Source organism: Dermacentor andersoni, chromosome 5, assembly GCF_023375885.2.
Source record: "Dermacentor andersoni chromosome 5, qqDerAnde1_hic_scaffold, whole genome shotgun sequence".
NCBI classification, from domain to species: domain Eukaryota; kingdom Metazoa; phylum Arthropoda; class Arachnida; order Ixodida; family Ixodidae; genus Dermacentor; species Dermacentor andersoni.
The window spans coordinates 58,255,242-58,268,231 of NC_092818.1; the positions used below are offsets into that span (position 1 = coordinate 58,255,242).

Consider the following 12,990-nt stretch of genomic DNA (forward strand, 5'->3'; position numbering starts at 1 on the left):
GTCAAAGCGATGGTTAACGCCTAGTAGCCTATCGCGGAGATAATGCATTATCGAAACACCAGAAGCTAGCAAACCAAAATCAGGCTTTGTAAGATCAACCATGCTCTAGTCTAGGCATCAAAGTCCAAGGAATAAAACAACGAATAACTCCCCATGCGCATACTTGTCTTTTTCGTAGCGCCACGTTGGGCCTTCCAGCTTTTGTTGCTTGTATCTAGCGAAGCATTCCAGACGGAAGCACCGCTGTTGGGATTCATTAGCATCACGACTCTTACGAAAACTTATTGGTCCCCTCGCGTTCCTAGCAGGGAATGTGACAGTGTGGATCCAACACCTCTCATTTCAGGGTATGCACACAACAGAGACACCGGAAGCACCAGTTTCACACTTCCAGTCTACAGCAGCAGCGGCGGTGGCAAATACGCAGTGGCCAGTACAAGCCACGTGGGCACGGAGGAAGCATCGGGCATTCTGGGAAATGATGCTAGGTGAGCCAAACTTCTGTAGGAATTCCTTTCAATAGAGCAACTAATTTAGACGTCTTGGAACGCCGTATATTGCACAGTTATGCTTGAATTGACGAACTTGTGCGATGGATTGAAGTTCTGATGCCTGAAGCTCCAAGTATCAGCTGTTCTTTTCACAATATGGTGCTGGCTTTAACAGGAAGTTTTATATGGGTACCTGCTACCTAGGGCGTAAATGCGAGGGAATGAATCGTCTTGCTCCGCAACCACCGCAGCAACACTGGTAAACCTTGTGTCGTATTAAAACATATTACTGAAATTAAAGGAATTTCATTTTCGATTTGTTAAGAAAATTGAAACGCAAGTATGGAAATTAGAACTTTATTAAGCTTTAAAAATGTAATGATTATTTAAACTGCCCTAATATCACATCTAAAGTGCCCAAAATTGATGTATTACACAGCACTCAAAAATAAACTATTTTATGAGTAGAAACTTTGGAAATGCTCGCATAAATGCCAACTATTTTACGCGTCTATTTTAGGATTGGTGATTTCATTATTTTTTCAAGCTGGAAGCCAAAACCAAAATTTTGATTCAGGCAATTCTTGGAATTTAACTGCGTCAATCAAATGCAATGTGTTTCAACGGAATTCACACGGAATAAAGAACATTGTTTCTTTGCTTGACGGGTTTTCATTATTCATTTGCCCACGAAGTTCTAACCTAATCAGGACATAAGCCAGTCTAGAGGCCGGCAAAGCAGACATGATTTACGATGTAAACCAGAAGTGTTGAGCAACACCATAAAATTCATTAGCCGTGTGAACAACAATAGCAATAAATATAGGTGTAGAAAAAGTCCATTCCCCACACAATAGCAGACAATGTTCACCTAAAGCTTAGCGCAGACATTTCAAAAGATCAAAAGACCGTAAAGCATACATGCACAGGGCGCGCGTGAATCCGCGCCCAAGCAACACGCCTGTGCGCCTTAAAGGGAAGCTGAAGAGTCTGTCGAATTCAATAAGACGCTCATATACGAATGCGGGAACCTTATAAACCATGTAGGTAAAATTTGGGGTTTTTTTTTCAATTAGGAGCGGCGTAATCGTCGGTTGAAATTGCGCTGTAGCTTCGCCCCCCGTCGAATGCCGCGCGCTGCTGCTGATGCTGACGATGCGAGCGGAGACCGGAAACCGCGGTGTTATGACGTCAACTCTAGTGTTTCGTTCCTTCGCAGCGTCCGCGACCGTGCCTAACCGCACTTGTTTCTGCGTGCGTGCCATCGTAATCTGCTTCGATCGACCCTGCATTCCTTTGTTGGTGCGTCTGCGTGTGTGTAGAGTGGTAGTCAACGTTCGTGGTAGTCAACGTTCGTGGTAGTCAACGTTCGTGGTAGTCAACGTTCGTGGTAGTCAACGTTCGTGGTAGTCAACGTTCGTGGTAGTCAACGTTCGTGGTAGTCAACGTGCGTGGTAGTCAACGTGAGTGGTAGTCAACGTGGTAGTCAACAGATGACGGTCACTACACGTACTGCATGAACCGGGAAGCTTTTCACGCGTTTAAACCGTCTTTGTAGATTGCCGACAGCTTTGGACAGCGCACAAATGCCGACGATCGCATCCCCACTTACGTTCCACGAGGAGGCATGCAGGAACAGAACACTACAGTTGTTTGACTGGAAACGAGCTCACTAGATCGGCGAAAGATCGGCGAGATCACTAGATCGCTTTGCAAAAAACATACTCACCAAAGAGCATTTCCAACACGAGTAGATCCCAAGACTTTGCTTTCGATCGCGTCGAAAGCACTGCTCGCACCAGCATCGTTTGCTTCTTCGAGAGGCCGGCTCTTCGCAATCGGCTCGTACATGTAGGGAGTTACGCCGAACTCCTCAGAAAAACGCAGTCTCTCTAGATTTTCCATTACCGTCTCAGAAAAACGGCACCAAATTACCTGGCACCGCGCTTCATGTGTAGCGGCAGCGGTCGGTTACTAGTTGACGTCACGAGGCGCCCGACCACTCACAGGCGGAAACGAGACGCACAAGCTGGGCGTGTCCGCTGCTGCACTTTTCGTCGAAATAAAATATATTTGCGCTTTCTTTCACTCAATTTCGATACGATATTCGAATTCGGAGGGTTGAAAACCATCATGTACAGATGTTCACTCATTTTTTCTGGAAAACCTTTCAGCTTCCCTTTAAGTATTCTGCAAGCAAAGGTCTCCCTTTGAAAGGGTACTGATCCTCACAAGTTCCGCCCCCTTGTCGACACGTTAGCTTCAGCTACAATCTTCACCTACATTTGTTTACCATCGCAGGCCGCACTGTTCATATGCTTATCTTTCTTGTATTTTAGAATTCCTGACGCCACCGGCGCTGAGCCATGGAGTACGCAGTACTACGTGGCTTGTGGCACAACTACAGTCTCCGGTAGGTGTGGGAAGACTTTCAGTCGCTGGTATACAAAGCCTCACCTTGCACGTGACTGGGCAATCTGTCTGCAGTCGTATACGTCGCATTTCTAGAGCATCACCGCTGGTTCACGGGTGCGCGGTTCTGCACCTGTCAATCTGTGCTCTACATTCTGCATAGTTTCTAATACAAGAAATGTAACTGTTGCCTCATGAACTTAGGCTCACGGTTGAGATGATCTGATGGGTGAATCGCTGCGGCGATAGCACTACTCGCATCTGTACGGTACTGTGCTCCTGCTGAGGACAGTACTAGTAAGCCAGTAATTAAGAGAGTAAGCAGAGATTCCCAGTTTCCTATCGTGTCGACGTCGCTAAAAAACAGCAGCAAGGCTCCTTCAGCTTTGCCATTAGAAGAAACGTGTTTTTTTCTAGGGGCTGCTTATTGTTGATTGAACTGTTTAACCGCGTGATGAATTAAACTGTGCTGTGCTTCTTGTCGTTGCCTAGCACTTCCCAGTAGTGCTACAATATAGTGTCAAATATTACCGAAAGTGGACGCGGAGGAGCCCGAGGCAATCTTCTTTCCTCCTCGTCCTATGTACCTTTATATGCTTTATGTGACTTTATTCGAACAAATGAATCAACGAACGAACTTGCATGCTCCCAAGCACTCTGAAATTTGTCTTCCGGGTCCTTAACAACAGCGGAGTGCTGCAACGCTAGAAATCCATGAAGAGCGCTTTGTACAATTGAAGCACGGAACACATCGACGGTCTCCATGTTTTCCATCCATTGTTTTTAAATGGTGACATAGGTTTCATGGTGGTGTCCACAAGAGGTCGTGGTCAACGATGATTTCAAAACAGTGATGGGTTCTCTTGTGCATGATAGGCTGGCCATTAGTAGCCACCGTGTATCCGGTCATTCATTTTCGGATTAAGGTTACTAATGCGCATTTTGCTGTTGCCGAGATGCCGAGGCGCTGTCTCTTAACATAGGCATACGTCAGCGCTGCAGCCTTTTGTAATCTTGCGTGAACCTGCGGAGCAGCTACTCCTGAAGCCCAGATGCAAATGTCATCTGCGTAAATTGATAGTCTGACCGAGTATGGCAGGGATTCCGCTAGCCAAATCAGAGCTAAGTTGAACATTACGCGGTTTAGTGACCGGTAATTTCACCATCCTCGGTGAAGCCAAATAAAAAGCTCATTCGGGTCAGGTTGCTCCCAATTCAGAGAATAGCGTGACCTCCGATTTGAACGGACACGAGCGTGTCAACGATGGCTTCACGTGAAACGTTACCATAAGCGCCAGTCACGTCTTACGATAGCGCTAGGGAGAGGCGTTTGGGTGTATGCTGTTGTTGAATACGCCAAATCAATGACGTTGTCGACCGACGAAAGGCCACGTCAAAAGCCGGTCATCGCGTCTGCATAAACATTGCAATGATCAAAAAACAACTCGAGGCGCGTGGGGATCATTCTCTCAATTAACTTGCCGACAAAGCTGGCGAGAGCAAGAGGCAGATATGGTTTGAGTTCAAGGGTACTCTTTCCGTCACTCCAAGAAACGTTGGATTGACACAGCAAGGCCTCTCGCTCTTCATGTTCAAGAAGACGTACAGCATCGTGCGCTATATTATCTAGTCAGGGGCGAAGAGGAACGCCTGCAAATGGCTAGAGCAGGCTCCAATTCTTCCATGTAGGAAGGTTCGTCCACTGCCAAAGCTTGCGTGAAGGGAACTTCGTACGATTAAAGATCCTTTCTTAACACTCTGTCACCTGCAATTCTCTCACAAAATTCTTCTTCAACATTGACTTCTCGACAGCCTTGGTGGAGAGCCTGTGCCTTAAAGTCGTTGCGTTGCCGAGCAGAAACACGTACGCCCTCGAGATTAAGCCTTACGCGAGACAGTGCTTTGCGGGGGTCCAACTAGTTACAGAATGAGTTCCATTGTTCGTTGTATATTTGGTACATGTGGCAATGCATTTTTTTCTGCGTCCGCCTGGTCTTCCTCAGGTATAGAATCGACTTGGTGCGTCTATATCTGTTCTCAGCGTGTCGATGTACGGCACCAAACCTACGCTCGAAATAAGATCTAATGAATACATTGCTGCACCAAAAGGAAAATAGACTTAGGAGGGAGAGTAAGAAGCGACAGGGTCGAGCGCTGAGAGTCGTGATAGCGGTCGAGAGTAGTTTCTTACTCTCCCTCAAAAGTCTTTACGTTCCTTTTGGCGCAGCAATGTATTCGTTAGAGCTCAACCAACTCGCCCAGCAACAAGTTGTGCTGAAAATAAGGCATCGCGGGACCAAAGTGAGATAGAGCCTCCCCGCAGGGGCGTCTGCGTCAGCAGGCGTTTGGTGTGTTGCGACGCCACGTACCCGAGCACACAAGGGTTGGAACCTCCCGCGTGTAGTCGTGCGCGGCTTTGCCGTGTCCGGGGAAAGGGGGATCCTGGGGGTTGAGCCGATGCCGGGTGTTTGGACCTTTAAGGCCCCCCGGCGGAGGCAACACACCTCTTTGGCCTCTGCTTCACGTAGACGGCACCCCCGGACTGACCCACCCGGAGGAAACCGGCAGTCGCCTCTTCCTGTCTCTCTCTCTCCTCAAACCTTCGTCTTTATCTCTCACTTTTTGATCGTTCCTGTCTTCTTCTCTCTTGCAGTTACTTCCTTTCTTCACGGCGGCAAGGGTTAACCTTGTGTGAATAGCCAACCTAGGTTATTTCAGATTTGGTTATAGTGGTAATGTACAGCTGGCGTTTGCATGCCGTGTTTCACAGGCCCTGCAGCGTCCCCTTGTAGGACTCCACGGTGGGTGGCTGGCGTTACTGCCGAAATTACAATCTCTTATGACTTCTTCTTTCCCCCCACTACATGATCGCTCCCTGAAGAGGGGGTGCACCGATGATGTCTTAGAATTTGTTGCCCGTCAAAATGAAATTTTTCCTCGATTCCATGTAGTCCACTTTGAAACACCAAGCAAACCCGTTCGAACAATCTCACCATTCCTCGTGTCCAAGTCTCTGACCCAAGTTTTTGGTACCGGTTACAAAGCATCCAGAATAGCAAGCGGTGATCTCTTCTTGGAGCTCCGCAACCTGAAGCAATATGAAAAGCTACCCAATCTAGTATCATTTGGCGACGCCAAAGTAACAGTAACTCCGCATCGTACTATGAATACAACCCGAGGCGTAGTCTCCGATGATGATCTCTTGGAGCTGACCGAGGCTGAGCTCTTGGAGGGCTTCAGTGAGCAGAATGTCATCAACGTTAAGCGAATTAAGATGAGGCGGTATAATAAGGAAATACAGACCAAACACCTGATTCTTACTTTTGGCACAAGTGTTCTGCCCGAGTCCATCGAGGCCGGCTATATCAAGCTACGTGTTCGCCCATATGTTCGAAATCCCCTGCGTTGCTTCAAACGCCAGCGATTCGGCCACAGTTCACAGAGCTGTCAAGGCCGCCAAACCTGCGCGAAATGCAGTGCTCATGAGCACACCTCTGAAACTTGTGAAAACTCTCTCCATTGTGTAAACTGTGAAGGGGAGCACGCTGCATACTCGCGGTCGTGCCCATCGTGGAAGAAAGAAAACGAAATTGTTACAATTAAAGTAAAAGAAAACATAAGTTTCAAGGAGGCACGCAGGGGTATCTTACCTGCCCAAAAACACCTTTGCCGATGTGGCGCGTCAGGGGGTAGCGCCACAACGGTCTCCGGCGGCTGTCCCACCCACACCCAGTGAGGCGGCAGTGACGCCATCCGCCCCCTCGGCGGCTGCAGCTAACGCTGCTACGCCAACACAGCAGACGGGGCCATCGACCCCGAAGGTGGGCGCAGCCGACGCTGCCCCAACCTCCCCGGCCCCTTCCAGCGCTGGCAACAGCCGGCGCAGCAAAATCCCTCAGGGAGCCCCATCGACCTCCGGGCAGGTGGGTGCAGGGGTCTTGCCCTCCAAGGCGGGACTCTCTCTGGTAACCTCTCGCTCGCAAGAGCACGTGTCCGGAGCCTCACTAGAGGCAATGGACGCTTCACCTGTCCTGAAGGCGCACCAAACGCCTAAGGAGCGGCGAGGCTCCCTCGAACGCTCCAGAAAGGGCAAAACCCCGATTACGGGGCCTCAAAAGGGCTCTGTAATTTAATCTCTGCAATTTCCAAAATCACTACCTCTGTTTCTGTACACACAGCACATATTTACTACCAACATGGATACAGAGATAATTCAATGGAACGTCCGAGGTCTCCTTAAAAACCTTGATGATGTGCAGGAACTCATCCAAAAACACAATCCAAAAGTGCTGTGATTACAGGAAACACACTTAAAACCTAAACACACAACCTTTCTCCGAAAGTTTGTTACGTTTCGCAAAGACCGCGAGGATGCTGTCGCATCATCTAGCGGTGTAGCCATTATTGCTGACAGAAGTGTAGCGTGTCAGCATTTAAAGCTCCAAACGGCCCTTGAAGCCGTGGCCGTTCGAGCCATGCTTTTAAATAAACTCATTACAATCTGTTCTCTGTATATACCACCACATTATCACCTTCACAAACGCGACTTAGAGTCATTAATAGATGAGCTCCCGGACCCCTATTTTATTCTTGGTGATTTTAATGCACACAGTACTTTGTGTGGCGATTCACGCGGTGATGCGCGAGGTCGCGTCATCGAACAGGTGCTTTTTTCCTCTGGAACATGTCTCTTGAACACGAAGGAGCCCACATATTTTAACCTGTCCAACAAGTCATACTCTGCCATAGATCTTAGCATTTTATCGCCGACGCTTTTACCCTATTTTAAATGGAATGTGCTTAAGAACCCGTATGGGAATGACCACTTCCCAATAATCCTAACTACGCCGAAACAAGATCAACTTCCCCCGAAGGTCCCTCGGTGGAAGGTTGACTCAGCCGATTGGGAACAGTACCGAACTCTTACACACATGACCTGGTCTGAGATGTCCGGTATAACCATAGATGACGCTGTTGCATATTTTACAGCTTTTATACTTGATGCCGCATGTAAATGTATTACTCAAGCGAGCGGCATAGGTTCATAACGGCGTGTTCCCTGGTAGAACGATGCATGCAGGCAAGCGCGGAGGAACCAGAACAGAGCGTGGGCGATATTTCGCGATTCTCCAACAGCTGAAAATCTGGAAAACTTTAAACATGTCAAATCCCAGGCAAGGAGAACGCGCCGACAAGCAAGACGAGAGAGCTGGGCGAAGTTTATATCAAGCATCAACTCGTACACAGATGAGAGAAAAGTATGGAATAGAGTGAAAAAAGTTAATGGACAACAAACGTATTCCCTGCCTTTAGTAAATAGCCACGCAGAAAGCCTGGAAGATCAAGCCAACTTTCTTGGCAAACACTTTGAACACGTATCCAGCTCCTTACACTACACCGAAACATTCCTAAAGTACAAAACACGAATAGAGAAGCAAAAACTAGAAAGGAAACGTGCAATAACTGCGCCGTACAATGAACCATTCTGCATAGCAGAACTGCAGGCAACACTTAACTGCTGTAATACATCCGCCCCAGGTTCAGACCGCGTAATATATGAGATGTTAATACAACTACCATGCGAAACACAGAAAACCCTCCTTTCCCTTTAAGACGCTATATGGTCTTCCGGCGAGATCCCCTCTGCTTGGAAGGAGGCTATTATAATTCCAATACTGAAGCACGGAAAGGATCCTTCCTCTGTATCAAGTTACAGACCTATAGCATTAACAAGTTGCCTCTGCAAAGTATTCGAAAAAATGATTAACTGTCGCCTACTACACTTCCTAGAATCAAAGAAATTGCTGGACCCATGCCAGTGCGGGTTTCGGGAGGGTCGATCCACCACTGACCATCTAATACGTATCGAGGCACGTATCCGCGAAGCTTTTGTCCATAAGCAGTTTTTCTTATCAGTATTCTTAGATATGGGGAAAGCCTATGATACAACGTGGCGGTTAGGGATATTGAGAGACCTCTCACAGTTAGGTATACACGGAAATATGTTCAATGTTATCGAAAGTTATCTGTCGAATCGGACATTCCGTGTTCGAGTGGGCAATGTTCTGTCACAGAAATTTGTACAGGAAACTGGAGTGCCGCAGGGTGGGGTGCTCAGCTGCACGCTCTTTATAGTAAATATGAATTCTCTTCGTCTGCACATACCACATAACATCTTCTATTCAACTTATGTTGACGATCTGCTGATAGGTTTTCAATCAATTTCTCTTGCAATCTGTGAGCGACAGGTCCAGCTTGGTCTTAACAGGGTCTCCAAATGGGCTGATGAGAACGGGTTCAGACTGAACCCACAAAAAAGCACCTGTGTCATTTTCTCTAGAAAAAGAGGCCTGCACCCTGATCCTGAAATTGTGTTGCATGGTGAGCGTCTGCCCGTAAACAGGGAGCATAAATTCTTAGGCATAATTTTAGACGCGAAACTAACCTTTGTACAGCACATAAAATATCCTAAAAACAAGTGCATTACCACACCGGCAACAATTTCCACTTCATCCTCTAATTATCATAGGTACAGAACCAGTCTTTAAATATCAATCGTTGTTCAAATTTTTAAATGATGTACGTAGTTTTTATGTCATATCACCAGGAAATCCGCAGCACGGCCTCTTAACTGAGATTTCTGCTGCGGTTACTGCATTAAAGAAAGCACCTGCCTCCCAGCCTTTGGGCTCAAAGACCTCCCGGAGGCATAGGTGCTTATTCCATACTCTTGCATTTTAGCTTCATGATCACTTACCACGCGTACTATATCCATAGACTATATGTATCACTATCACAATTTTATACTATATATCATTTTACGCTTCTATGACAAGATTTGATTTTAGGCCACTTTACAGCCATGTTACATTCTACCATCGCAACTCACAAATCAGCGCTTAACACAACATTATCAGTCATGGCGCTCTTTGGCCATACGTGGCCCTTGCGCCACTAAACAATACACATTCATTCATTCAGATAGAGCCAGCTTCTGTACGACAACCCTCTCAACAATGTCGGGCTGCCGTCATTCAAGAGACAGAAGTCATGGCCCGAAGCAGAAGGTACAAGAGTCCTGGCTCCTAAATTCTTAGAGAGAGAGAGAGAGAGAGAGAGAGAGCGAGAGAGAGAGAAAGCAAGGATAGGAAAGGCACGCAGGTCAACCAGACGAGCTTCCGGGTTGCTACCCTACACTCAGGTTAATGAAAAAAGGGGAAGGGAAAGAACAAACAAGGAGCACAAATGCCCTTTCATAGTAGGAGCTGCGTAGCTGTTGAAGCAATCGAAATTTACGGGCACGTGTAAGAAATCGACTTCAGGTTCAAACAATCGACGAATCGCCTCCAAATGGTCTCCCCTTTCATTGAAGTGCACAGTAACAGGAACTTGCATTTTTCGTGCATTTTTCTTTCGTAAAGTACTGAAAGCGTGCTTCAGTGACCCATCCTACTCTTTTAGTTCAACCGATAAAGAAGAGGCGCAATAAACCGTACACGTCTGGTGTATAACCAGCACAGGCGATGCAATAAACTCTGCCTTATTCGCTTAAGCGCACTCTTCAATTTTAATGCGTAAGCATTCCCTGTTGAATACCCCAGCAAAATAAGTAATTAACACGAAAACTATTTTGTCTGCAAAGCCTTTTGTCTGCAAATAAGATGCATAAGTGGTGAAGTTAGCACGTCCTGCTGTTAAAATCGGGTAAATGTACATGATTGGTCGCTTTAGAATAGATAAAGAAGCAATGGAAAACGACAAAAAGGAAAGGAAAGCGGTTTTGGTCGTCCCCTTGGAAGCTTACTTTTGCGCATTAAATGTGTGCGTGCAAAGCATCCTGCTTTGGGGTGCGGAGTATAAATAATCATAGAAAGGCTCGTTGGGAAATGCGATAATAGTGTAATTGTAGATGATTGGCAGCCTAAAAAATTTTCCTCCTCTGAAATTTTTCTACGTCGGGCCTTCAAGAATAACCAGCTTGGAAGGCCTGTATCTCGCAAATGCCAAGGATGTCTTCACATTTCATCCCAGAAAGATAAGCGCAATGAGGGAATTGTCGTTTCTGAAATGCAACGCTTAAACAAAGTGAGACTTCAGACCATGCACAGTGAGGCTAACCAGGGCATAGCGGCGGCCAAATCAAAGGGTTAGTTGTCACTGGTTTCCTCCAACATCGAATCTCGTTGTGCTCCCTCTACAGACATGTATCCATCCAAGTAACCAAGTATTGGCTATTTCCGAAATGTGGCTTGCTGAACCAGTTCTAATCCGAGAGTATCACTATGTAACATGATGCGGTATATGCAGGACACACATGATAGAGAACACATGCTACCAAAATTCTGCGAATTGTCTACTAATGAGCAAGCATTTTTAGACATCAGAAAAGCGATCTGTAGGTAGACATGCATAAGGTACGAGTAGCAAGTAAACAAAAGCGAACTAACAGCAGAGCCAAAGAACGGCTATCCATTACGAAACAATGCTCAGAATTGCTGCAGCATTTTACAAATTCCATATTTCATGAAAGTGCGTCCAACAGAATTTTTTCGGACTCGCGATGCAAGCAGCACGGCCTTTTTTAAGAAGACCACCGTTCCATGTAGCGAGTGTGAAAGAAGTTTCCGACAGTGACGCCATCCCTGGAAAGAAATCCAAATGGGCCGCAGGGTCCCGGACCTGGCATCTGTTCTCCATTCGCATCTTATGACATGTCTGAACAAAGAATCAGTGCATCCACGTGTCAGGCATCCAGTAGAAGCGATAGAACAACAATGAAAGCCACGTAGGCTTCACGGCTATAGCCGGGCGCGAAGCATCTTCCAATATTTCCACAAAAAGAGAAAAAGAAATGCACTCAAGCTGTCGATGGTCACCACATGTTCACAGAATCAACAGAAAAAAAAAAAAAAAACACGCCCGCTGTTAACGCAAGAAGGGTGGAAGAAGAGCTCGTCAACACCAACATCGAGAAAGCACGACCGCCCTACCATCGACCGCAGCGCCCCCTCACAGACCGGCGACAAACTGCGTCCGCTTTGAGAGATAGAGTTCTGGAAATGAAACTGTTTCCATTTAGCATACGGCAAAGAGGATGAAAGCGAAAGCCTGCGCGCTCGCAAGAAATTCCTTCAATTACTTTGACATTGTCATTCCAATGCGTTGTTACTTTCTATTATTACTTGCTTTCGCTTAGCTCGTTTTTTTTTTCTTGGGCTCTTTTTCGGTCGCCTATGCATCGCCACTGTTTCTGCGTGGCTAAAGGCCCGCTAGAACGGGCGTGGCAAGTCTATGAAGGCCACTGGGAGGCACACGCTGGTTGCCTGAATGATTTTTAGCCCTTAATTTGACGAAGGTAGCTACAGTGGCTTTTATATATTCTCTTAGCACAGAATGAGAGGGAGACGGAAAGGCAGATTAGGCAGACAGCGCTAACTTTCAACGACAGATGCATTTCCAGTTCACGCAGACGTGCTGATAGTCCTGAAAACGTCATAAGACACGTACTTGTACGTTGCTCGCCAGGCAGGAACAAAACCGGAGAAACCACACGCACAGACTTTTGTGGTGACACTGCTTATTTAGGAGGGCGTCCGTTCAACGCGAACAAAGGTGATCGAACTCTTTTCCTTTTTATTGATAAAGAAATACTGGCACATGTGCTTGAATGTTGATGCCATTACGCCGGACGGTCAAATATTCGACCCATGACCCATGAAGGGCTTTCCCCTTAAAGACATTTCAACGGTTTTTAACTCGGAGAGGGGGTTACATGGTTTTGATCATTTGGTGGCAAGACAGCGCGAGTTATTTGAACGCCTCTTCTACCGTTAAAAGATAGGCATTTTAACGTCGAGATAGTGGCGACACTCTATCGCCCTTTTTTTTTCCCTTGAGCTCTAGCTGCCTTCTAGTTTCCAAAGCGCCAGTCGTTTCGTTTGTTCCCTATACTCATCGGCACTGACTGCGCATGCGCTATGATTCCGCCTGCTTCTTTCACGAAACAGACGCTAATGCTCCAGAGGCGCCGAAGCAGCCATGGCTGAAGAAAGTAACCGTGGAAACACGCCTCCTGCGTTTACCTCCC

The 12,990-nt window shown here is 46.8% G+C and overlaps 1 protein-coding gene across 1 annotated transcript in view; it reads left to right on the forward strand.

Moving 5' to 3' along the window:
- Nucleotides 1-12,990, forward strand: part of LOC129384642 (uncharacterized) — a 149,196-nt gene that overhangs the window by 131,501 nt on the left and 4,705 nt on the right. Inside the window, exons 7-8 of the mRNA XM_055070233.2 lie at nucleotides 347-488; nucleotides 2,831-2,904. Of these exons, the coding sequence (XP_054926208.2) occupies nucleotides 347-488; nucleotides 2,831-2,904 (216 nt within the window). The remainder of the gene's footprint in view (nucleotides 1-346; nucleotides 489-2,830; nucleotides 2,905-12,990) is intronic.